This window comes from Mus caroli, unplaced genomic scaffold, assembly GCF_978045245.1.
Source record: "Mus caroli unplaced genomic scaffold, Mus_caroli_1 scaffold_3, whole genome shotgun sequence".
NCBI lineage: Eukaryota > Metazoa > Chordata > Mammalia > Rodentia > Muridae > Mus > Mus caroli.
The window spans coordinates 24,494,583-24,521,292 of NW_028227258.1; the positions used below are offsets into that span (position 1 = coordinate 24,494,583).

At 45.6% G+C, this 26,710-nt stretch overlaps 1 protein-coding gene across 3 annotated transcripts in view; it reads left to right on the forward strand.

Moving 5' to 3' along the window:
• The window catches only part of Nfkb1 (nuclear factor kappa B subunit 1), a 108,607-nt gene that overhangs the window by 71,376 nt on the left and 10,521 nt on the right, over positions 1–26,710 (forward strand). For all 3 annotated transcript variants that reach the window (XM_021158247.3, XM_029474970.2, XM_029474969.2), the window contains 10 exons: positions 2,965–3,128; positions 6,444–6,602; positions 7,824–7,928; positions 8,093–8,184; positions 9,257–9,395; positions 13,543–13,686; positions 15,180–15,269; positions 16,612–16,800; positions 17,882–18,023; positions 20,188–20,302. In XM_021158247.3, the coding sequence (XP_021013906.1) occupies positions 2,965–3,128; positions 6,444–6,602; positions 7,824–7,928; positions 8,093–8,184; positions 9,257–9,395; positions 13,543–13,686; positions 15,180–15,269; positions 16,612–16,800; positions 17,882–18,023; positions 20,188–20,302 (1,339 nt within the window). The remainder of the gene's footprint in view (positions 1–2,964; positions 3,129–6,443; positions 6,603–7,823; positions 7,929–8,092; positions 8,185–9,256; positions 9,396–13,542; positions 13,687–15,179; positions 15,270–16,611; positions 16,801–17,881; positions 18,024–20,187; positions 20,303–26,710) is intronic.

A 26,710-nucleotide genomic window follows, 5' to 3' on the forward strand; every position in this document is an offset into this window, starting at 1 on the left:
GCTGGTTTTATGTTGATTCACTGTCTCAGGTCTTGACCTGTTTCCAGCAAGAGCTCTCTGTAGGTCTGCCTCGGCTCTACTGTTCCCACAGTGTGATTGTTTCTCTAGCAGTGTCTTGACTTCTCTTTAGCACTAGTTGTAAGCAGTGTGAGTTTTGATGGGTTTGAGGGTAGCTTTCTTTTTAAGCTTGAGCTTCTTAGTAGTCATAGATCCTTGGATTTACATTTCTTATTAAATCTTAAAGCTTTTCAACTGTTAAGTTTTCTGTCACTGCCCCTGCTCCCCATTCCTGTTCTCTGTCATTTTCTCTCTTCCAGACTAGGGTTGAGTTGGCACAGTGACTAAGAGAATTCCTTCTGAATAGTCAATCTGATGCTTCATGTATTTTGAGGCTTCCTGTTGTGGCTCTGTATGGTTTATGAGAATAGTAGCTCTTTCCCTTAGCCTAACAGGGCTTTCTCACAAATGTTTTCTTTGTGCTTTTGAAAATCTGTGATGCTCTGGATAGAAATCCTAGTCTTCTTAACCTCACGTCTTGTAACTGCAGAACCCTAGCTGGCTGCTTGGGTTCTCCTTCCAGTCCTGCAACCTAAGCATTAAGCCAGGTCATTGTAAGAGTACCTTTCTATTTTTTTGTTTTCCTAGGATGACTGTTCTGTGTCACCTATTTCCCAGAGCATGACAATCATTTTCTCATGTGTTTTGGTTATTTAATTCTAGAGGAACAGTCTAGGTCTATATTACTACACCATGGCCTGTGGTGGAACACTGGTGTATTGTTTATGAGGGTAAATCCTTCCTTCATGATTCATAAATAAGCATGATACCTTTCTCCAGATGTGAAGCTGGGTTACGTGTAAGAAGTGCAGCCGAGGTGATGGTCACTGATGTTCCCAGGAGATGAGCCTGGGCTCCTAACGGGGGAGCAGTCTGCACAAGAGTGAGACCCAAAAGGGCAGACACAAGATCTGTTAGACACAAGGACCTCCAAGCACATTAGCAGGTTGGGTGCATAATGTTTGTGATGCTCCCTCCGTTCAAGCTTTTCTGTGGTCAGCAGGCACCTGCTGAGGACCCACATGCCAGCCTGCATTCTAAGACCTGGGGATCTCTGTCCTGAAGGAGCTGTGGAAATACAGCATGTTGACTTCTCCGTGTCCCTGTAACTCACTCCACATCTGACCTTCAGCGTGTGTCTGTTTCCTTCTGCCTTCACCTCTTCTCTTCCCTTTCTCCAGTTTATATGACCTTTGCACAGTAGCTTGTTCTCATGTGTGCAGGCAAGTTGTCATATCTCTTTTATTGTCCTTTTATATTACATTGTGTGTGTGTGTGTGTGTGTTTCTGCTTGTCTGTATCTTTCTGTCTGTGTGTTTATCAGGAGGAGGCTATCTGTTCTCTCTCTCTCTCTCTCTGTCTCTCTCTCTCTGTGTGTGTGTGTGTGTGTCTGTGTGTGTGTGTGTGTGTGTGTGTGTGTGTCAGTGTCAAAGCCCAGAAAACAACTTGTGGGAACTGCTTCTCTTCTCCTCCTATGTGGGTTCTAGGGATTGAACTCATGTCACCAAGCTTGGCAGTGAATGTTCTTACTGACTTAGCCATCTCACTGACCTGTATCATTTTCTTCCTTCTACTAATATTTATTTTACTTTTAGAGTAAAAGTCCTTACAAACATCTATATGGCTTTGAGAGACCCCGGCCCTGTACTTTTCTCTTTGAGTTCATCTGTCCCCTCTGACTCTGCTCCTTACCCTCAGCCCATGTGCTACCTTTCTGCCACTGTCAAAAACAGCAGAGTGGCCTGCCACGGGGTCTTTACACCCACCAGAGTGGGTCCTGCTGTGAGATTTTCACACTCACATGGTGGTCTTGCTGTGAGGTCCTCATAGGGGTCTTCACACTCACCACAGTGGTCCTGCCATGAAGTCTTCACACTCACCACAGTGGTCCTGCCATGGGGTCTTCACACTCACCACAGTGGTCCTGACATGAAGTCTTCACACTCACCACAGTGGTCCTGCCATGAGGTCTTCACACTCACCACAGTGGTCCTGCCATGGGGTCTTCACACTCATCACAGTGGTCCTGACATGAAGTCTTCACACTCACCACAGTGGTCCTGCCATGAGGTCTTCACACTCACCACAGTGGTCCTGCCATGAGGTCTTCACACTCACTACAGTGGTCCTGCCATGAGGTCTTCACACTCACCACAGTGGTCCTGCCATGAAGTCTTCACACTCACTACAGTGGTCCTGCCACGAGGTCCTCACACTCACCAGAGTAGTCCTGGCATAAGGTTTTCACACTCACCCTGTGTGCAGCTCTGATACTCAGAATCCATTTCTTCTTCGGACCTCCCTCAGGACTGGCTCAGCTGTGATCTCAGGGTCCCGTCTGGGTTCTCCCTGTCTGGCTCTCCTACCCTCTCACCCCTTCCAGGCCTGTCTACTTTTTCTTGTTTACATGTGTTTCTCTTTTACGTTACACTGTGAGATCTATCATCGTGTACGCTAGCATGTGCATTGTGTGAGAGCACAGTGAAGCCACACGAGCCTTCCCTAGTTAAGCATACGTACAAGGGCACCCATAGTCTGTGACTCCTGAGTTGACATCTAATATGTTCTGAGACCTAAGGTGATTCAAGTTTTCCTCCAACTCTTTTAGTAACCCAGTTTAACCTGGTCTGACAAATCCACTTCTGTGATGAGTCTGGTTAGAGGCCTCTCTGCAGAAATGTCAATGAGCTGAGTCCATGGTGCACCCCAGCCCTGCCAACAGTGTCTAGTGACGTACAGCATATGCCATACATCACCCTCATAAAGTCCAAATTCTGACGTTCATCTGACTCTGGTCTGTGTAAGATGCTGAGTGCTCGTGTACTTTTCCGGAGTGCTGTCTGCTGACCTGCAGCCCGCTCCCCAGCCATGGTCTGCCTGACTTCTGCTCTCACTGTTCTTTTCCAGCTTTGCAAACCTGGGAATACTTCATGTGACTAAGAAAAAGGTATTTGAAACACTGGAAGCACGGATGACAGAGGCGTGTATTAGGGGCTATAATCCTGGACTTCTGGTGCATTCTGACCTTGCCTATCTACAAGCAGAAGGCGGAGGAGACCGGCAACTCACAGGTGAGCCAGCTGATCCAGCCTTAATTAAGGCTGCTATGTTCCAAGATGACTGCAACCATCAGCGTGCCAGTCTATCGGAGGGAAGGGGATCAGTGCAGCCGGGTCTTTCCTTTCTGTGCTGGGCACCGTGGAGAAGCGGAGCCCACACACAAAGACTGCATGCTTGTTCTCACCTATGTCTGCGCAGCCGGTGGTGCAGAGACGTGCATTTCCCTGTACTCGTCACATTCTATGTGTGCCTTAACTCTTAGCAAGCGTAGGAGAGTAGATGGGTGAGCATGGGAGAAGACAATATTTACAATACTCCCGAGAAAACGCAGCTTACCTTTGATGGGTTTTTAGGCAATTTAATAAGACCATTGTGTAAAATTTTACTAACAGTTTAAAGAATTTCAGGCCAAAGTAACCAAAAGGAAAAAGAAGACTCAGTTATTAAAACTAAAGGTGAAAATCAGGGAAACATTACCAGAGGTAATGGTCAAATCCAAAGAATCATTAGGGCATGCTTTGAAAACATATATTACAATAAATTAGAATATCTCACAGAAACGGGTAAGTTCACAGGTACATCTGACCTGCCAGTGTTAAACTAAGAAGATAGAAACAACTTACACAGATCTAAGACAAGCAATAAAATGTCTCCCAACTGAAAAATACCTAGTCCTAAATGGAATCATGACTGAATTCTGTCAGACATTTGAAGAGATAATATAAATTCTCCTTAAACTGTTCCATAAAGTAGAAAGGGGAGGAATATCAACAAACTTATTTTCCATAGCCAGCATTACTTTTATACCCAAACCAGATAAAAGTAGAATAGAAAAGAAAGAAAGAAAAGGATAAGCCGATTCATACATTCTCAATAAAATAATAGAATGAAATTAAAAGTATACAAACGGGAAAGGAAGAGATGAAAGAGCCCTATCCACAGACAATATTGTTCCACACACAAGAACCCACGGCTGTACTGGAGAGGCTTAGCTGTGATTGAGGATCAGCCTGCATCATCACCACCCAGACCCCATGGTTTTCCTACATCAATAGTGAGTGTGTCAAGAAAGAAGTCAGCAAAAGTGACAGCTGAGCACAGTCGCAGGCATCCCCAATAGCTTCAACACGAGCAAATAGAATTCCTGGCAATAAACTAACCATGTGAAAAGTCCTTTACAATGAACATGTTAAGACACGAAAGAAGAAAGAGATGTCAATCAATGATGGAAAGGCCTCCCATGTTCCTGGGAGTTAACAGAGTTACTACCACAAAAATATGGCCAAGTGTGGTCTGTAGATTGAATGCAATCCACAATGCCAGTACTGTTCCTCCTAGAAAGTAAAGTTCACTTGGGACCACAAAAGGTCTCAGGTAGCCAAAGCTATAGGATAGTAAGAATATTTTAGAGGTATCACAGCTGCTGATATCAGAGGTATCACAGCTGCTGATTCCAGGTCACACTACAGAACCATGGTAACAAAAAAAGCATGGAAGTGGCATCAAAACAGACGTGTAAATCAGCAGAAGAGGAGAGTCAAAAAGGAACACAATGTAGCCACCTGATACCCGAGAAAGATGCCAAAATGTGCATTAGAGAAAAGATGGGCTGGAGAAGGAGTGATGCCGGGGGAACCGGATAGCACATATAAGGAAGGGAACCAGATCCCAGGCTCCTACCGTACCAATCACAATCAATTCAACACGGAGCAGAGATCTTAATGGAAAAGGTAATGGTCTGAAACAGCTAAAGGAAAACATGCAGAAAATGCTTAGTGATGTAGGCAAGCCCTTTCCGAAAAGGGCTCCAGCAACTCAGGAAATAAAATCGAGAACTAGCAACTGAGATTCAAAGGCGTCACAGCAGAGGAAACAGTTTCCTGAGTTGCCGAGACGACAGCCTTCAGTGGGGGAAAGAACTGTTGCTGGCTATGGAGCTGACAGATTAGTATCTAGGTTCTATAAAAACTCAAAACATTAAATTCTGGAAACAAACAACCCAGTAAATAAATGCGCTCAGGAGAAAGAGGGGGTTCTCCAACAATGAGTGCAAACAGCCAACAAATGTGAAAGCATGCTTCGCACCCTTAGTCTTTAAAGTTCCTCTGAGGTCCCACCTCACCCTGGTCAGAAGTCATTAAGAAAACAAGTCCAGGAGCCTGCCACGTCGCTCAGGTGGTATAGTTCTTACCGCTTGTGTAGGAAGTCCTGGGTTTGATTTCCAGCACTCCCTACAAACTGCTGCACTTCCAGATGAGTTCAAGGTCGTCCCCAGCTGTGCGTAGCAGATAACCCATACAAAGCCTGCTGCCCTGAATTCAGTCTCCAGGACCCACATGGTAGAAGGAGAGAACCACTCCTCTCAGGTGGTCCTCTACCCTATACACACGTGTGTTATGACCAACAAGTGCAAGAATGTAAATAAGAAAATCAAAATGGAGATTTAGGATAACATGAAGTAAAACTGCATAGACACAGCTATCCACTCCTGCGTATATTTACAAAGCTCTAACTCCACATACTATAACATACATATTTCTCTGCACATACGTGTTTATTGCAGCCATATTCAAGAGCTACATCAAACAACCACCATAGCTCTCCATCAGCAGATGATGGATTAAGAAAGCATGATATATATGAGTAATGGAGGTTTTTTCAGCCATTAAAAAGAAAAGAAAAAAGAAAGAAGGGCTGGAGAGATGGCTCAGCAGTTAAGAGCACTGACTGCTCTTCCAGAGGTCCTGAGTTCAAATCCCAGCAACCACATGGTAGCTCACAACCATCTGTCATGGAATTCGATGCCCTCTTCCCTTGTGTCTGAAGACAGCTACAGTGTGCTCACATACATAAAATAAAAATAAATCTTTATTTTAAAAAAAAGAGAAGGAAAGGAAAAGAAAAGAAACATTTGCAGGGCAGTGTATGCAACTGGAGATCTCTGTATCAAGAGAAATAAGCCAGAACAAAGAAGAAGAACATCACCTACCATCTCTCTCGGTCTAGATCCTAGGTTTTATATAGATGTACATAAGATTTTTGCATCTGCGTGCATAGAATATGAAAGTAAGAGGAAGGTACTCCATTGGTAGGGAGGGGACAAGTGGATATGAGGAGGGGAGAAGGGGCCCTAGGTATGGTCACAGTACTTGTTCTGGGATGAAAATGTTTTCAGGGAGTTATCCCTATAAGCACTGACTATATGCCAAGAAAGACTTTAAGGAAGTGTTTCTAGAGGAAAAGAATTGGTCTTTGAGGCCATTTGCTGTTGAATGTTCACGCTCTGACCTGCCTGGGCATGAGCAAACTGTTCTCTGCGACCCTAGACAGAGAGAAGGAAATCATCCGCCAGGCAGCTGTGCAGCAGACCAAGGAGATGGATCTGAGCGTGGTGCGCCTCATGTTCACAGCCTTCCTCCCCGACAGCACCGGCAGCTTCACTCGGAGACTGGAGCCTGTGGTGTCAGACGCCATCTATGATAGCAGTGAGTACTCGTTCCCAAGATGGGACAGTTTCATCTAGCAGCATGGAGGGCAGCGCCACCATGTCACTTACTCCCCAGAGCTGAGGCCTGCAGACTGGGATGTAGTCACATTGAGCCTCTAGTTTATTGTCTACAAAAGGGTCAATATCCAGTTAAGCGTCTTAAGAACATGTCTGCCAAGGTAACACGTTTTCCTCAGAGAGTGCATTATATTCCCTACATGTAACACCAGTTTCTTACTATGAGCACATGACTGTAAGGATAGATTGCTGGTGCTCTAAAAAAAAAAAAAAAATTACCTTAAGTTTTACGCCTGGCAGCACTGAAGAAAAATTGATAGAAGACAAGTATCCCTCTTGTCTGTCTTTATCCCCAGTTTGAAATACATTTATTAAGACAGGAATGTCAAGGTAACTAAATGAATGAATAGTAGGTCAAAATTGTCTTTCAGGCTGCAGATAATAGAATGTGGAGGGTTTCCAGTAGCCTGTAGAATTTACTGTGTGGCTCTATTGTTCGGTATGCATTGGGCTTAACAAACAGTTGTTTCAGGAACCCTGCAAGCCTCACTGAAGGGTCATAGAATACGATACACAAGGAAACCCCATATTCTGCATCCAGCCACGCATGGGTCTGTCTGATTTAAACAAGTGTGAAGGGAAGTGAAAAGTGTATTGAATGGAAAAGAGTCTTACTGAACAGAGATGAGCTACAGCTGTTGGAGTTTTTAAAGGGGGAAGCTTTGCCCCACTCACTACTATGGGCAGCTTTGCCCCAAACCACACAGAATGCTAATTTAGGTTGGGGGAAAAAAACAGAACATCTTCACTTTTCTTTGAAGAATATATGTGTATATATATGTGTGTGTGTGTGTGTGTGTGTATAATAGTAGCTTAAAATGTCATTTTCTTAAAATTTTTAAGAATTTTACAAATGATATAAAGTTAGCATGAAACAAGCCACTGGTCTGGAAACATCAGACAGCTTTCTCCTTCCTTATCAGCCTGTGTGTTAGAGAAGCCAAATGCCACCATCCCTCCCTGACCTGCTCCTTTCTGGGGAACCATGAGTGTCCCAGACCCAAGAACTGCTCCTAGTGCCTTGGAAGTCTTTCTGGCTCTATGTGTGTCTTGTTAAAGGCAGTAAAAGTGAGCTCCTTCATGGAATCTTTGTGAGGCCAATGCTACACCAGGGTATGCATTCTCTTCTCCCTTTGAACAGAAGCCCCGAATGCATCCAACCTGAAAATCGTGAGAATGGACAGAACAGCAGGGTGTGTGACGGGAGGGGAAGAGATTTACCTTCTCTGCGACAAGGTTCAGAAAGGTACGTACACACCTGGTCTCTAGATGTACGGTGTGGTTGTCAGAGTTCTCTGGAAACAGCGGACCAGGGGTGTTCTCCTTCTGCTGTGGGAGTCTCAAAACGACAGCGCTCTTCAACACCATTACACGCATTGCAATCACATGCCTGAATACGCCCGTTTGCAGATGACATCCAGATTCGGTTTTATGAAGAGGAAGAAAATGGCGGAGTTTGGGAAGGATTTGGGGACTTTTCCCCCACGGATGTTCATAGACAGGTAGGTGGGTTATTATTGTGGGTTTTATTTTAATGCACGTCTGCCTTGGTGAAATTCAGTGCTCAGTTTCCACATATTAACAAAGAAACCATCATAAGTCTCTTTGACACCCATACAGCAATGCTATGTTTAGGGCTCTTCCAGTACTCTGACATAGAGGCTGAAAAGTCTAAGGGGCTGAAGCTGATGCTGTCCTGACGAGCCGGTATCTCTGGCTGATTGGTTACATGACCAGGGTCTCCCAGCTGATGACATGAGCCACCACAGTAATAGTCACTCTTTGACAGTGACTGAGAAATGGTGTTTCAAATAATTGTCAACAACCCAAATGTTGGCCAGTAAATGACTAATTAGATAGTGGTGTATCTATGTAATGGAACATCATACAGTTACTAGAAAAGAAGGCTCTGGGAATAAACAAAGACCTCAAAATAGAATGCAAAGATTTGTAACAATCGATATGGTATGTAGAAACAATTCTGTGTTCACGTGCACAGGAAGCCTGAGACAATAACAACAGCAGCTCCCTCTAGGATCTCAAGTTAGTGCATGAGTGGGAAGCGGGGAGGCAGGGAGAACTGTCAGCATATGCTACCTATTGCTCATCCTATATTTGATGACATCTTGATCCTTATAAACATAGAAAAACCGAAACTAAGTCTGTCCAGTTCCTTATTATCCCAGCACTGCCCAGGACTAGCATGTGACACCTCCTGCACAGCCTTACTTAGCATGACTGTCTGCAGGCTGACAGTGGCAGCCCTGGTTCTATCTGCTTCCACATCCACTCCTTCTCTTGCCACTGGCAGTGATCCCGGATGTTTTTAAGGCTAATCTGAAAGAGAAATGGCTGAGTCGCGTGCTCCGCCAGCATGCTGTTGTGTTTTACTTTGACGGGGGCAGTATAAGTGTGGGTAGAAGGTACTAACTGGAACTTTCTCCAGGTGCTGGGTTTGCACACACTTTATTTAAGCTCAGAGTATACATAGACATGTATAGAATGTGCCTGATGCTCACCGACACTAGAAAACAAATGTCCTACACTAACGTTTGGGTCTTTTGCACCCTGCAGTTTGCCATAGTCTTCAAAACGCCAAAGTATAAGGATGTCAACATTACAAAGCCAGCTTCCGTGTTTGTTCAGCTTCGGAGAAAATCAGACCTGGAAACGAGTGAACCGAAACCTTTTCTCTACTACCCTGAAATCAAAGGTACCGGGGTGGTTTAGACTCTTGTGCTTGCTCTGAAAGACCAGTGGGCCCCTCCTCTACTCAGCCTCCCAGAAGCTGCTGCCTGGATGCACACTGCATAGTGTTAGGGACAAGGAAGGTCATATACCAAGGTCATGGAATTAGCCCCAATCATTTATGTTACTATCTTGCTGCCAAACTTATGTGAGACTTAGACATTTGGCTATTGTTGGGTATTAGAATCTAGTACGGATCCAGCAAGATGGGTAAAAGCACTTACTGCCAGGGCTGACCTGAGCCTGAGTCCCAAAGCTGTGTGCTGAAAGGAGAGAGACGTACCTGACAGAAGATGTGGGTGGTCCTCTACCGGGAGGGGGCTGGGCGGGGAAGAAAGGGAAAGTAAAAAAAAAAAAAAAAAACCGTAAGGATTTTTCAGCTACTCAGAAGCCCTTAAGAATTAACCAGAAGGCTTAGCCACTGTCTAGCCCAGAACTATAAAATGAGATGGTCACTATACTTTCCTCACAAAGGACACATCAGGAAAGGTGCACTATAGTTAAAATGCAGATTAGGATGCTTTTTGAAGTGCTAGACATCATATTCTCTGGACCTTGTAGACACTAGGCAGATGCTCTACCATTGAGCTGTAACCCTGGTTCTCAAGTGATAAGTACCCAAAGGGAAGCATCCACAAACTGTATGAAGTAGTTGAGGAGACAGCCCTGGATCCCTTGGTCTAAAGAAGCAGCCAAAGAATTCCTCTTCAGTGGGAAGCCACTTACCACATTATGGAGATGAATGGAAGTCAAGGCTCTGTTTATGAAAGAGAGATGTTCAGAGGCAGAGATGTGGCAGCTGGTGTTTGTCCTGGGAGAAATGATTACTGCGATGCTGTGTGTGTGGAGTGAGGAGGGTTCATTTAGGCGAGGGAGGCCAGGTCCACGCAGTGAAGTGTTTCTGTGGTAGCTGGAGGTTTTTGCTTTGACTCTGACGGCTAGGCCTGCCTGCTCACTGTCTGGAATGATGCGGTCAGAATGTTGCTAGAATTCAGTGGTGCCTCAGCACAGTTAGAAAGGGTTCTAGCAGCCAGAAGTTAGCATCCAGCAGAGACTTCTATGTTGGTGCTGTGGAGACCTGGACCTTGGGTGAAGGGAAAGGAAGAGAGACCCAAGAGTCTCAGTTTGTTCTGGGGTTTCCAGATTAGAAGTGTATGTATGGAGTGGTTACGTGGATAAGAGGAACAAGGGAGAAGAGTCTGAGAATGAAAGAGAAGCTTAGTGTAAACATATTTCAGTTGGGGTCAAGTGCAGGAAGGGAGCCAGTCAAAGGCATGACTCGAATGGGTGGGAGCTCAGCACTGAAGAGAATCCCGGCCCCACAGAGTTTAAATGTAGGGACGCACAGTGCTGCCGCCAACCTCTCTGTACTTCTGTTTCGTAAGTTTTGTCTTGACGGCCATGGTTCTGAGAAGAGATTCATGAACTTGGAGGCTACACAAGGCCTGGGCTCTGATAAAATCAGAAATGTCTGTCTCAGAGAGAATGGGGCTGGAGAGGAGGTCACCAGGTACAGGGTCCTAGGTCCAGGGCCACCAAGGCCCCCAGGTATCGGTCCCTTGAGGGCAAAGCGTGATGGTGACCAGCAGTTTCTGGGAGGCCATGTCTCTTTATGAGGTATGGCCTCCTCATTCCTAGGTCAGGCTTATGGTGAGCTTTGTGACTGGCCTACTTCCTTCCTCACCAGCTTGAGGTCTTCTAGATCCTTCTGTCCAGACAAGGCAACATGAAATTACTGCTTTACCTGAAGCCTCTGCCCTCTGAAAACAAGAAAAAAAATTTATTTTTTCTGAGAAAAAAAGAAACAGTGTATCTCCTGAAATGTGCCTTCAAAAGAGCGTTATCATTGCTGATGCAGAATCATGAGAAAAAGAAAAGAACTGCAGGTTCCCTGTGCAGGATATGAGCCTTGAAACACTGAGAGTTTGGTTGCCAGGCAACCTCTCCTGCTAGTGTCTGCATCCGAAGAGTACAGTAGACAAGGCCCAGCTTCCTGGGCACTCCATGTCAGCAGAGTGGGAGTTTTCTAATGCCTGGATTAGAGGACTGGGGTTCCCTGAAGTCCTGGTTACCTCACATCTTCTAGGTCATCATGAATACAAATGGTATACTTGAAATACAAAGGAGGCTCCACCTACACTCAGGATGGCTGAGGTACCTGCTGTGTTCCATGTTTCTACAATGGAAACCTTTTCTCTGTGAGATCCACAGTTCATCCACTGACTAAATGAATATAGCTATTTGTTTTGGTATAACTGGTGGGGAAACTTTATTAATATTTCTCCGAGTCATCAGTTAGAAAGTAGACAGTCTCTTCACCTCAACCTCACTCCTTTCTGGCAGGAAGCCGATTTCTTCCTAATCATCCTGGTGTACCCAGGGTTGATTTCCCAGGGACTGGCAGAATCCACCATGCTCTCCTGCTTTCCCCATCAGCTGCAGTAGACAGCCCAACGTAGTCCAAAAGTCTTTGTGCCACACCGTGGGGTGATGGAAACACCCACAGAACTAGAGAAGTAGGGATCTTTCTGAACATAGACCATGATGAGAGCCAGCATTAATCAGTCAGACACAGGACGATTGTTCGGTATTGGCCTAGTTCCTGGATAGAAAACACCATGTTGACTATTTAATGTAAACACAAAACCACTTTCACTTCTCAGCCCCAAAGACAAAGAAAACAAACAAACAAACAAATATCTACTAGGATACTCCCAGACCACAAAGGAACAGGAGCACCATGTCAAATCTCCCACACAGTGACAGGACTGAGAACATGGTAGCTGAAGATCACATAGGCCATGACGGAACTGAGGGCACATGGCTGTTGATCACATTGCAGTAACAGAATTAGGGGGGCTGTCTGGGTTAGTAAGGAACACAGACAGTGAAAGACAAGAGGAACACAGAACTCTGTGAAGAGCACCAAGCTAAGTCTCGGAGCACCTGGACCTGGGCAGGCCACTGTCCCAGAGGCCATCTTTATATTGGATTCCGAGATCCCAGGAGCCAAAACATCTCTGTACACCTTCTCTGTGTTTCTAGGATCGACCATATATCTCTTACCACAATAACCAATAAGGACTCGGTCTCCATTGCCTCATGCCTGCACTGTCTTCCTTAGAGTTTGACTCTAGATGTCCTGTATACAGTGATAGATGTAGCTCCTAAACTGCTGTCTTCTGCATGTCATTCTCTGAGACATACAGTAAAGTTTCCTGTAAGCAAGTCCCTCACATTCCTATTCCTGAGGCTCCTCAGCATGGGTGACCCTAGGCCACCTTTAACTTCTCACTCCAGCCAAAATATTTACCTTTATTATCAAAAGCACCCACCCATGTTATTCCTTTGAAAAGTCCCTGTGTCTTCCCAGAATATCATGTTCTTCGGCCATAGTTGTTAGCCTTTATAGAGGCTTGTCATGCTGTAAATCTGTTTTCACATGATTTTACATGATGGTATGATGCATACCGTCATAATCCATCCCACTAAATCCCTCTTTGCCTTGAAATTGAGAGTCCTTGACAGCAAAGATGTGTGTTATGTTTCTGTCCATCCCAGCACCTTGCTCAGTGTATGTACGGAATAAATGTAAGCTGGTTATTATAGTTGTCTTAGGTGAACAAGGACAACTGTTCTGAATGTTAGCTGGGTGTGGTGGTGCACACCTCTAATCCTAGCATTCATGAGGCAAAGGCAGTTTTGAGTCTTGTTCAAAACCAAGCTAGTCTCCATAGTGAGTTCCAGGCAGCTAGAGTTACATGGTGAGACCCTATCTCAAAATAAAGAAGCAAAAGTGCTTTAAAAAGAAAAAAAAATGTGTATCTTTGGGTTATCTGAATCTTGAGAAGCACTGAGATCTCTCACCATCTTGTTAGCACTGGGAACTTAGGAGGGGGCGCTCAGCAGAGTTGGGTGTGTGCCACACTGTGGTCTCTGAGGCGTGCTCTTGGCCTTCTCGTCCATTGGAATAAAAACCGTGCTTCCTCCTCGGGCGCCTGTTATTTCCCTTTAATGCATTTAAAAATATCATGAGAATCAATAGTCTCTCTGCGGCTGCTGGTGGAACCCAATCAGTCTTTCCCCCCTGGTTTCCCTTCCTGTAAATACAGACAAAGAGGAAGTGCAGAGGAAACGCCAGAAGCTCATGCCCAACTTCTCGGACAGCTTCGGCGGCGGCAGTGGAGCGGGAGCCGGTGGTGGAGGCATGTTCGGTAGTGGCGGTGGCGGAGGGAGTACCGGAAGCCCTGGCCCAGGTAGGAGAAACATCTCTTCTATCTAAAGCGTTTCATGGAGGGGGTAGTTTTCCTTCCCAGGTTGCCAAACATGTCTGCCCATGGAGTGTTGGTGCCATTACTAATTATTAGATTTCAAATTAATGGAAAATTTCTTGCAGATGTAAAAGAATTTTTGTTTTCAAAGAAATGTATGTCCAACTCAAGGCACAGCCACTCCCCACCCACCCACCCATCCAGTTTCACTTTCTGTGGTTTCAGTTACACGCGGTCAGCTTGAGTCTAAAAATATTACCATTGTGTTGACAGAGAGAGACCACACACACAAAACTGTCTTCGCAGTCTGCTGTTGTGACTGCCCTATTACTCTGTGTTCTTCGTCTCCTTCTGTCTTTTTACATTGTGAACTTTACCCAGGTCTGTATGCATCTGAAGTTTTAGGGATACACTGGGGGTCTCGGATGTTCTCTTTCGGGATAATATGTGTCTAGTCCCCAAAAGTGTAAGAAAAAAAGTCAACTGAAGTGTTTCTGGAAGAAAACCTTTCTCAAATCATTTTTGAGTGTCCCCCCTCCCCCTCCCCCTCCCCTTTGCGTTTGGAGAAGCAGTTAGTCTATTATTCTGAGAAAATACTAAAGCAACTATCATCTCCACTGCATGGTAGATGGGTATACTATGCCTACACAGCCTACTGTGGGCTGGAGACACTGTACTGTAAACAAACGGAGTCACAGAAAATCCTGCCAGGGAAGCACTTCAACGCTGTGTAAACTACTACTCCTAACTGCCATGCATATGGCACAGTCAGTATTTATGCGTTCCTCTCGGGTCCGGCTATGATCCTGGTGCGTGGATTTCCAGCCATCTAGTTACACTCAGTTTTTAGCATCGTTGCATCATGCTTGTGGATGCTGAGTAACGCTGCTTTCGCCTCAGATCTAGCTAGCTTAAGCATTCCAATGGAAATTCAGTTCTTATAGCAGCACAAGTAAGTGTGCTGTTTAATGACTCACACCTATAGCATAAGTGGCTTGAATGCTGTCTCCTGTCTCCTGTGTAAAACACTGTGCTGAGCATGGTCTTCCTTTATTCCAGATAACGTGTAAATGCTTTAAACTGTTGTCAGAGAGTGTAGTGCTAAGTGCTGGCTGCCCCCTAAATTTATCATTCATTTCTCCACTGAAGTATCAGTATATTACGTATTGGGTTCTTCTCACCAGGGTCTTCTTATTTAACTATTTTTCTGTAGGTCTAAGTCTTGGTGTGAGTACTTACCGTTAGCTTCTCCCTTCACCTGGAAGAAAAGGACCTACTCAGCCTTAAGTCCTCCAAGCTGCTAGTCTGGGCACTGCCTGTGTTGCCACAGTGCGTCTCCCACAGTGTATCTGCTAACTCTCGGGCGGAGCCAGCCTGTGTAGGCTTGTGCCTCCCCACGCCACAGCCTGCCTCCCTGAGTGGGTCCCCATACTGTTAACAATCTCCCTGATGTTCCCTTTGTCTCATTGCTGGTTCAGGGTATGGCTACTCGCACTACGGATTTCCTCCCTACGGTGGGATTACATTCCATCCGGGAGCCACTAAATCCAACGCAGGGATCACCCATGGTAAGTCGGATAAGAATACCCAGAACACTGCACGGGCAACAGTATCATCTCTAAAAGCTTTGGAAAATTACTTTCCAATAAATTAATATTTTCATGTTATTCTAGGACAGCATAAGGGACACCCCTGACACGTATTTGCTCATCACATTGTGTGGAGGCAGAACAGAGGCTCTAGACAAAAGACAGAGACTTGACTACGCAAACACAGAAATACCACCTTCACATCTGTCCCTTTACCCCAAGTCCCATCCTTCTGAAATCAGTTTTCATTTTGTAGGGTTGGCCTTTTCCACTCTTGGGCATCCTCTGAGTAGCTGTGGCTACAGACTACTCGTGGTTTATATAAAGCTGCGTTCCTTTGTACCATGGAAATTATTCTATAAAGTCTTTTCATATATAATGCCAATTCATTCACTGTAATCTTTTTTAAAGATTTTAACTGACATTGTAGTTTATCCTATAATCGGGTAACCATTCATCCCATAAAATAGAATTATTCTTTCTATTACCCATAACCTCATGACCCCTGTGCAAGGCCAGTGCTAGGCTGGGCACCTTCTATACAGAGGTGAGGTTCAGAAACTTGACTTTCAGAAGACACTGCAGCAGGATTGGGTTTTGCTCCAGGTTTGCCCAGGCGTCTTACTGTCACTCTGTCACATAACGTGGTTCCAACAGCAACCACAGTCAGTCTAGTGATGGTGCACTAGAGCCCTCCTGGCCACACAGAACGGAAATGAGCTCTGCTCGGCTCCCTTTCCCTCGTCACTCAGAATTAGGAAAGAAAATAACTGCTTTCGAGAACTTTCCAACTGGCTTTCAGCGCACAAAGCTTTATCTCATTTTTCTTCTTCACAGATAAACAAAATGAGATTCATGCCTTGTTTCTGTTTGGTTTTGTTTGAGAGAGAGAGAGAGAGAGAGAGAGAGAGAGAGAGAGAGAGAGAATGTCACTGTGTAACATTGACCTTGTGGGACATTGTGGGTGGGGCTCACCACATCTGGCTACAGAATGAGTTATGGGAAGACAGGCTTTTAAATTGTTTCTGAATATTTAAAGTATTTCAGAAACATCCCAGGTTTTTTTGGTACACACCTTTAATCCCAGCACTTTTTGTGAGTCTAAGGCCAACCAAAGCTACACAGCAAGACCCTGTCTCAAAAAGTAGAGAAGGAAATATAAACTATGTCCAGAACATAGTTTATTTATGTTATAAACATTTATAGTTTTCCATAAGCCTTCTTCCTATTTTCCTTTTTTCTGCCCTATGTTATTACAGTGAGCTATAGCTTAATAGATTTTACTAGGAAAAAAAATGATGTTTCTACATTTTTTTCCTAGGCACCATAAACACCAAATTTAAAAATGGCCCTAAAGATTGTGCCAAGAGTGATGACGAGGAGAGTCTGACTCTCGCTGAGAAGGAAACTGAAGGTGAGGGGCCCAGCCTGCCCATGGCCTGCACCGAGACGGAAGCAGTTGCCCTGGCATCCACCATGGAAGACAAGGAGCAGGATGTAGGGTTTCAGGGTAGGTGAGCATGCCCACGAGGGCTTCCAGGGACAGCTGGGGAGGGGCAATTCTAGGTACAGGAAGCTGTCTCCAGAAGACAGGTTCCCTTCCTGTTACTCTAAAGCTGATGAGTCAGCATCTCCTCTGAGTGCCCTGCAAGAGAGGCGTCCTGTGGATCCATTCATCTTTGCAGCCTCAGCTCTAATTATAAAGTGCAGAAACTTGCATGTACATTGCCTAGTCAGTCGTGTGCAGTTCTGGGTATAAGAAGCAACTCACTTTGTCCTTGGCCCAGGTAACAAGTCTCCATGTCCTTCGCGCACCTCCCTCCCAGCAGCCGGCTCAGCTGCCACACTGAAGATGTTTGCCTGAAAATGGGATTTTTCCTATATTCTCTTGTCCTCCTTGAAGAAGTAGAATTGAAAGGGAACGTTCCGTCTGAGCAGGCCTCATTGGCATATGAGTCATGATTCTCGGTCAGACGCCATCTGTAAAGAGATAGTAACTATTTACACGTAGTGGCTGTACACATGGTTACTATCACATATTTTTCCCTTTTTTCTGTTTTTTAAATAATTCTTCTGAGATGCACAGTATATGTGTACAGAGCCATATGGAAACAGGTTAGATTCGCCCATTTGGGTTGAGGTTAGTCTGCTGTCCCTTGACCTTAAGATAATAAAATTTCCAAAACCCCTGGGGTTTCTGAGACTGCCTGGCACCCAAGGGCATGTTTCCTCACTTTGACTCAGACAGGATTCCAGAAGAGACTTTGTTTGTAAAGTGATTGGCTATTTAAAATTATGGCAAAAGCCAAGTACCCTGAGATTGGTTGCTCCCCTTCAATCATAGACACTGATTGTTCTTCTCAAAATAGCAGATGTTTCTAGATTGTTCCTCACAGACACTTTAAAATCAACCTCTTAACTGTATTATCTGTCAGTGAGACAATGCCCAATTGTGCTTGTTCTAGTCAACACAATCCAGAGGCAGCAAAAGGAGCATTTTCAGCTAGAACGGTGTGCCATGCCGCACACGAGGGTCGAGCGAGCCAGCGAGCAAATGACACTCAGCTGTGCTTGTGGGCATTACCTTGCAGATAACCTCTTTCTCGAGAAGGCTCTGCAGCTCGCCAGGCGACATGCCAACGCCCTTTTCGACTACGCGGTGACAGGGGATGTGAAGATGTTGCTGGCCGTGCAGCGCCATCTCACTGCCGTGCAGGATGAGAATGGGGACAGGTGAGTTGAGCGGGGACTGATGCACAGCAAGCTCTGTTTCAGGACGGGGAAAGGCAAGGATACTGCCCACACAAACTGCCTTTGAAAGGGAACTGCCCTCATCTGACAAGACCTCGAGTATGCTGTCTCCCTAGGCAAGAAGGCTCAGATGTGTGTAATCATGCTAATTTTACACCCCTGCTTTGTGTATTAAAATAATAATTGAGAAAATTATTGACAGCCCTGCAAAGTCCCTGAAGTGTTATTGTCATAGTGTACCCAAGAAAGCCTGGTAAGAACATTAGTAGAGTGACTAAGAAAATGCCATTCTCTCCTAGCTACTGGCTGCTTCTCCGTGGCCTCTGTTAAGGGTCACGAGGATGTGAGTGGGTCAGGCTCCGCCTCAGCTCCAGGCCAGGCTGTGTGGGAGTTTGACATTCCAGATGCCACGCCTGCTGTCTATTCCTGAGGTTCTGTGCGCAAAGCCACCTGGCTCCTTCCTAAATGGTTCTCTTAGTCCTTCCATTGAGACTTCTGAAATGATCTAAAAGCCTATAAATATAGCCAGAGACAGCAGTCTTGAGATTCAAGTGCTTTATCTAAGTGATCCTAAAATAGCGTTAATACTGAAAAGAAGCCCTTTGCTGGGGAAGCATTCTGGAGTGCTGTGTGCTGAGTCTCGGCTTAAAAACAAAGCGCTTTAGGAGAATGCCAACCTCAGGGGTTTCATACAAGGACCTTTGTCCCCATCACTTGCAGTGTAACTAAGGATGTGGTATAACCGCTGGTCTTATCCTACACAGTACAAGAGGAACCCAGACGACCTTCTGTGTAAAAAGCTCTGAATAACAGAAGGCGCCTTTAGCAGGAAATCATCCAGTTAGCATTCAATAGCAAATAACCACAAAACAGAGCAGATAACCAGGGCAGGACACCAGCACTCCAAGGGTCATCTTTAAGGACTGGTGAAATTCATGAGTAGTGAGGGCAAGTGGATTAAGTAATTAGGAAGTGGGATGCTGCTATCTGAAGGAGAGGCTGTGGAAAGGGATGCCAGGCACATGCAGTCCAGCAAGTGTGTGCAGAGGAACGCAGGGACGTGTGTGTAAGGATCTGGGTGTTCATGGGGCAGCTGAAACACTGGCCTTCGTTCCCAAGTGGGTACAATACACAGAGCCTCGTCAAGCTGAGACTTAAAGAAGCAGGCTTCCTGAAAGGTTAGGGGTATGAGACCTGGGAGACACAGAGGACCCACTCAGGAGTATACATAAGGGAGTATTCTGGTTTCTCTTCTTTATTCAGCTTGTCATATTTGGCTTATAATCTGGACCCTGTCACCATTAGTCATCATAGAAATACAATAAAGAGAAACTATAGAACCCTCTGGTATCGGGGAACTTCCCCCAGGGGTATAAAGATCTGAAGGGGAGGGGACATGCTTCTGTGAAGTGCTGAGCTGCACATGGAAATGTTGAAGTAGCTTTTGAAGCCCTCTTACTCGACGTGTGTCTGTCTGCATCACTTCTCACAAGCCTCCTGTCAGGGTTCCATCAGGAGCACCACAGAAGCCTGAGGTGTGGCTGCGGTGCTTCTCATCAAAGCGTGTGTGCTTCATTTGCAGTTAACACTGGCATGGGGTCATCTAAAGAGCCCACCGTGATCTTCCCTGAGAAGTATTGCTAAATGAAATATCTCAGGGATAAATAATAAGACCTTGTTTAGAAATAGAAGTCACTTCTCATTGTTATGGAGGAAGAGAGCTCGGCAGCTGAGTTTTCCCAAGCTGCTCCTAAGCCTAGGCATTACCTTTCTTCATGGTCTTATATGTCAGGGAGAGACCAGGAAGAGATGCCTGGGTCAGAGGCATGGAGACAGAGCTGGCTTGGAGCTTAACGCCATTTGGTTTCTGACCCAGCAGGTGCCTTTGCACTTCATGTGTCTGGTCAGATGTTAACACTCCAGGGGCAGGTGGGCACGATCAGTGTGTAGTAGCCTGGGATAGGCAGTAGAGAGGAAGTTTCCAGAGAAATCATGTCACCTCCCACCAGTGCATTCATGGTAGGGCCAAGGAAAGCTACACATTGTAGCTAGCTTCAGTCTTCAACTCCAGTCATTTCTTGACATGTTTTTGTTTCTGTCACTTGCTACACCCCCAGTTAATTATTGCCACTGTGTGTCATTCCAGTGTCTTACACTTAGCCATCATCCACCTCCACGCTCAGCTCGTGAGGGATCTGCTGGAAGTCACATCTGGTTTGGTCTCTGATGACATCATCAACATGAGAAATGACCTGTATCAGGTAAGCTGCCACCTCGAGGCCGTCGAGAAGAGACAAGGTTGCCTTAGTAACATGTGCGTGAGCTGTTCTCAGTGACGGGAAACAGGAAAACAGCATCTTCTCAGAAGTGGCATCTTAAAAGCATCCTTAGTTGGGAATGTCATTTTACAGAGAGATGGGTTGGGATCACGGGTTTGATGGCAATAACCCTCCATGGAAATTCACCATCTTCTAGAAAAGGCAGACTTTAAGATCTAGAAGTCAGAGTTAATAAAGTTTTGAGGGCAAACGTCGGAGGGGAAAAAGTCACAGCTGTCAGGAGAGACAAGTTAAAAAGAAATTCAAGTTTCAAAAGCCAGAATTACAGAGACAAAGTTCGGAGCTGAGATGAAAGGATGGACCATCCAGAGACTACCCCACACAGGGATCCATCCCATAATCAGCCACCAAGTGCAGACACTATTGCATATGCCATCCTGATATAGCTGTCTCTTGTGAGGCTATGCCAGTGCCTGGCAAATACAGAAGTGGATGCTCACAGTCACCTATAGGATGGAACACAGGGCCCCAAATGGAGGAGCTAGAGAAAGCACCCAAGGAGCTGAAGGGGTCTGCAACCCTATAAGAGGAACAACAATATGAACTAACCAGTACCCCCAGAGCTCGTATATCTAGATGCATATGTAGCAGAAGATGGCCTAGTTGGCCATCACTGGGAAGAGAGGCCCCTTGGTCTTGCAAACTTTATATGCCTCAGTACAGGGGAACGCCAGGGCCAAGAAGCAGGAGTGGGTGGGTAGGGGAGCAGGCCAGGAGGGGGGTATAGGGGACTTTCCAGATAGCATTTGAAATATAAATGAAGAAAATACCTAATAAAAAGTTGGAAAAAAAGAATATTTTCAAATTAAAAAAAAAAAAAAAGAATTTTGAGGTCTGCGGAAGGGTATTTGCACAACAACTGGATCAAGTGTATGTCAAGGAAAGGCTCTGAGGTCAGTTCCTGGAGAGGTGAAAGGCTGTAAGAACAGGAAGAGGCACCTCGGAGTCCCATCCAGCTCAGGTATGAGAAGGTAGGGGAGCCCCGAAAACTCCAGAGGAAACCACCTGGAGATGGCACAGTGAGCTGAGGACAGAGGCAAATGGTAGGGCAAAGCAAACCAGAAATTCCACTGGCAGACACAGTCTGGGAGCCTTGGCCTGGCCCAGGATGGTGGCCTGCTCTGTGGCTCCTTCCTCTCTCACCTCTATTTCTCTCCAACCCTTTTGTGCCCCTACCCTTCCCTTCCCCTCTCTCTGGGCCTGTTGGTCTTATCCTCTTGTTGGCTTCTAAGATCCTCTGCACTCTCTTGCCCAGAGTGTCATTCGGATCCCCACAGCCAGGCCCATGCTGAGACCTCTGCTTCCAGGTCATATTGCTTTCATTGAAAAACTGTGGCCAGCAACCATGAATAATTTGTTATTTAGAAGAGATGAGATGAGAACTAGTGGACTTCTTACTTGGTGTTTGTTTGTTTGTTTGTGATGGGGGTTTTTTTGGTTTGTTTGGTTTGGTGTTTCCAGCAAACTACAACCATGTTACTCCATTTTTAAAGCAAGTTATTCAAGTTGTTATCTCTTCTTATCCATGCTTCTCTGTGTCTCTCTCTGTCTGTCTCTTTCTCTCTCTCTGTCTGTGTGTGTGTGTATCCCTCTCTATTAATCTCTCTCTGTCTCTCTCTCTCTCTTTCTCTCCCTGTGTGTGTGTATCTCTATCAATCTCTCCCCCGCCCCCCCCCATGTGTGTATCTCTCTCTGTTGATCTCTCTCTAGTGTACCCAGGCTGGCACTGAGCCATCAGTGTCCTACCTCAGCCTCCCAAATCATAGGCTTGACAAGCATGTGCCTGGCATGTTAGCTCATTTTAAATTAAAAAAATCATTATTTTAGAAGAAATTAAAAAGAAACAGACAGATGACTCAGTGGACGCAGTATCTGTTGTACAAGTGTGAAGACCATGTTCAGATCCCCAGACCATCACCAGCCAGATTTAGTAGCACCCCGTCAGGGCAGGAGACAAGCGTCTTGCATATGCAGCGGAGAACAAAAGACCCTGCCTCATAACCTTGCACAAGGCAGGGGACAGTACACATGTTGCCCTCTGACCTCATGCACATCCCTGCACCCACACAGTCAGAGAAGGAAAGAAAGCAAGGAGGAAGGAAGGAGAGAGGGAAGGGAGAAAGGAGGGAGGGAGGGAGGGAGGGGGGGGGGAAGGAAACTAACTGCACATACACACTAAAACAAAAGAGCTAAAAAAATTTCTTTTATTTTAAAGGAAATCATTAAATTCTTATTTTTAATACAATATTTTAAAGTTACTTTGAAAATATGAATTGGAGGCTAGAAGTGGATCACATGCTTAAAGCCTTGAGTTCGCTCCCCACGCCAAAGAAAAGGCTGAAGCTGTTGGTTCGTTGGCCTGTAGCTCTCAGAGTTTTCCATTTTCAGAGGAGCACAGCTGCTTTCTGCACAGCACTCTGCACTTCTCTGTCTGCAGTGATTCCTATCCAGGGGCAACCTGGGGCTTCCACTGAATCGTGAGATGACTAGGCTAAGGTATTCTTTTAGATGTGTTCTTCAAGGTCTGTCTTCCTCGGGCTTCCATGCCATCTTGGGATACTATTGGTATTTGGAAAGTCGCTGGGCCCCAAAAGTTGAATTCTCCAAACTTTTAGGCAGATGGCACTTTTAAAAAACTTTTTATTGATTCTCTGTTAGTTTCCCATCATGCACCCCAGTCCCACTCATCCCCCTGTCCCCTCATATCTGCCCTCTGCCCTTACAGCCTCCCACAAAATAAACACTCAAGTAACAGGAAAAACAAAAACAAAGCATAGAGAACATCTCGATGTGGAAGCAATAGTGTGTCACCAAGCATCCCACAGTGTATCCCTCTGTCCACACATCTTCACTTGCAATGAGTGTTTGGTTCTCTGTGACACCATGGACACTGGATCTTCCTTAGGACTCCTCTCAGCTGCTCTTTCCCTGTGGTGTGGAGATCCTGAGGCTTTGGCTGACCCTTTCACACATCTCAACCATTCACAGATGACATAGGCCTTGGGGTGGGCCATCTCAGAGCCCTGGATCTGGGCCTGGGTGGTAGCTGAGCTGGTCAGCCCACTGGCTCTCCCTTTCTGCACCACCAATGTAAGCTCTCCAGCACTGCTCTGGCTCGGCCACCCAAGTGCATCCATCAGCAGGAGGCAGGGTCAGCTCTCCTGTTGTCATGCCCTCCTGGTGGCTCTCCTACACCCATGCCTCCAGAGCCGGCTCCACTGTGCTGCCCAAAGGGCAGGACCCACTCTCCCATGCACTGCAGCCTGTGAGTGAGGGGCAGGGCCAGTTCTCCTGCTCTCACACCCTTGGGGCTGCTCACCTGTGCTCCCTCCACGAGGGTCCTCTCTACTCTGCAGCACAGGCTAGATGCAAGGCCTGTGAAGGACAGGGCTAGCTCACCCCCTCACATGACCCCAGGCCAGCTCTCCCGACTGCCTGCACAGGTAGTGAGAGGCGAGGTGGAGGAAGGCATCACCCCTGCACCCAGGCCACCTCATAGCAGACAAGTGGCAGATTGCATTTTTAACCATCACAAGTATAAGAATAAACTGAAGATGAGGAAGTTGCTACTTCCCAATCCTCCTTGCAAAAACTGCTTCCCTCGGCTGCTGGAGGTTGGATTCAGGAAGCCCTGCTGGCTGTTGGTGATAGGATCTGCGGAAGCAGGCTCTATTGTGTGGGCCCCAGCTCTTTGTGGATGGAACCTCTCCTGAGCTCAAGGCAACACTTCTCTGATTTGGAGCCCTCAGACCTCTCTCCCCTGTTTTTCCCACCTTGGTTTCACTCAGTTAATGGGCACAGACATTCCCTGGCATACCAGCTTCTTAGCCTCAAGGACATACCGACCGACAGGCAGCTTTTGTGTTTCTCATAACTTTTGGGTTTCTTTGTTTGGCTTTGTGGAATTGTTTTGCTTTGTTTTGTTTGAGAGAGGGTCTTCCTGTGTTTGAGGATGGCCCAGAACTTGCTGTGTAGCCCAGGTTGACATGAAACTGCCTGTCCTGTGTTTTCTTGGGTGCTAGAACTACAAATGCGTGCCCCACACCCAGCTTGGGAACTAGTTTCTTTTTAATTTGGAGGGTTTTTTTTCTTTGCTTGTTTGGTTTTGTGTTGTTGTTGTTCTTGTTCTTGTTCTTTAAACAAGACCCTATAATATAATACAGACAAAATTGGAACCCACTGTATAAGCCAGAATGGCCCAAAACTCATGACAATCCTCCTGCCTCAGACTCCTCTGGGCTGGAATTACAGATATGCACCATCATGCATGATATAATAACTATTCTTGGCAGAAAAGTATACAGTTATTTAAGTAATTTGGATTACTTGTAAATTATCTCAAACATTCTCCCCAAACATCTTCCACTAACCATAGTATATTTCTGTGACCATCTGTCACTATCAGATCCCTGGTGGAACCCACCCACTCTCTAGAATAGCCCCAGTGTGGCATAGAAAGGATTTCGGAAGTGAGTCTTTAAACTGTGTTCTCTTCCTGCATTCTCCGGCATGTGACACGGCCTTTTATGACGTTAGTTCCCTCAGGACGTTCTCCAGGCTCTCATTTTTGCCACATGTTTGTTATTATTGTAAATTCAGTATAAGCATAATCTTGAAATAACATAAAAGCTTGTACTTTGGGGAACTGAGAATTACCTTGCATAGGATCCGACAGGTCCCTATTTCCAGATGTAACTGTTGCATGTATAGGAAGAGTGCTCTTCCAGGTGTTGGCTACAGACAGCGGCACTGGGAAGACATGTATTCTTTAGTGTGCTCACATGCAATCCACACGGTTTTATACATACATTTCCTATCCCACAGCAGCCTTTCCCTTTAAGTTTCAATTTAAAATACTTTCTCAATTTATAATTTTTGCAAATTCAACTGAAAGGACCTGTATATTTCCTGAGATTGAACCAGATGCTTACCTCCTAAGTTCCCCCAGCAGTTACATCCTACTTAACACAATATTATAATTAGGAATTGCAACAGATCCTAATCAGATCTCAATATTTGTATGTGCTCATATGCATGGATAGCTCTGTAAGATTTTTTTTTCCCCTAAGCCAAACATGGTGATATTGTGTTTTAGTTCCTGTTATTCAGGTAGCTAAGGCAGGAAGAGTCCTTGAGTATAGATGTTCCAATGTACCCTGGGCAGAAAGCAAGACTGTTTCTAAGCAGAGTGAATGAATGAATGAATGAATGAATGGTCAATCCATGTGCTTGTGGATGTGTATGTAGCATTGTACTGTGTCCCTGTCTTGGATCTTCACGGTGTTTATCCTTTAGTTTCATAGACAGCTGGTTTGTTCTCATTGCTCCTGGAGAGAATGCTGTCATGCCCCCTAACTAGCTGCTCACTGTCCACCAGGCTAAGCACTGCAGTGAGCACCTAAACTGTGTCCATGGGTGTCACAAGTGGGTTACCAGGGCAGTGTGAGCCCTGAGCTCCACAGATGGATTCTAGGGATTACTTGAGGCAAGCATTTTACAGTTGTGTAAGATATAACCCTAGGGGTTATAGATCTAGACACCTAAAATATCACCATGGTGATTTGGGAGTTGGTGGCCCACCAGCCACTGCTTCCCAGCAGGAACTACTCCCTGAATGGGAGGTCGGGCAGGTCCTCACTACACAGCCTGGGCTTCCGTGGAAAGCTCCTACAGCACAGACCGGCCGGCGTTGAGAGTTGGTGCTACTCTCCCAGTGATCTCAGCTCTTTAACAGACACTTTCATGATTGGGTTAGCCTTGCTTGTTTCTGAAAACAGTTTTCCATGTGTCCTCCTTACAACCATGGAAGCACAGCTTTGAGATCAGGATAGTCAGAAAGACCTCCCAGAACCTATTATGCACAGTGCCTGGGATTGTTTTCTGCTTGACCTTTCTTAGGGAGAGTGTTGTATTGGCTAACTATGCCCATGAGAATCTGGTAGCACCTGTGGTAGACTTACAGTGGAGCTTGTAACTGTGAGTCTCTTGAAGCCAGCCTGCAGCAGTGTGTTCTGGTTTAGCCTATGTATTTCCATACCATTGTGGAAGGATGACATCTTTCTTGATTGCTTTCTCTTAATAGTCTATTTATGTTTTGTTGTTAAAAACACAGCATTGGTTCAATTTGCTAATGTATAGAATTACCAGCTATAGATAGATTCCTATCAGAAATTCAGAGAAATTAAATTTTCTTCTACAAGAGTTAAAAAATCATGTAGCAAAACTGCTTTTGCTACGCAAAGCTACTAAGCATTTTAAACGTATCCCATAACCCCGACTATTGAATGCTGGTTCCCTCCGTGGGCCTTTGAGCCTGGCATGCAGAACAGG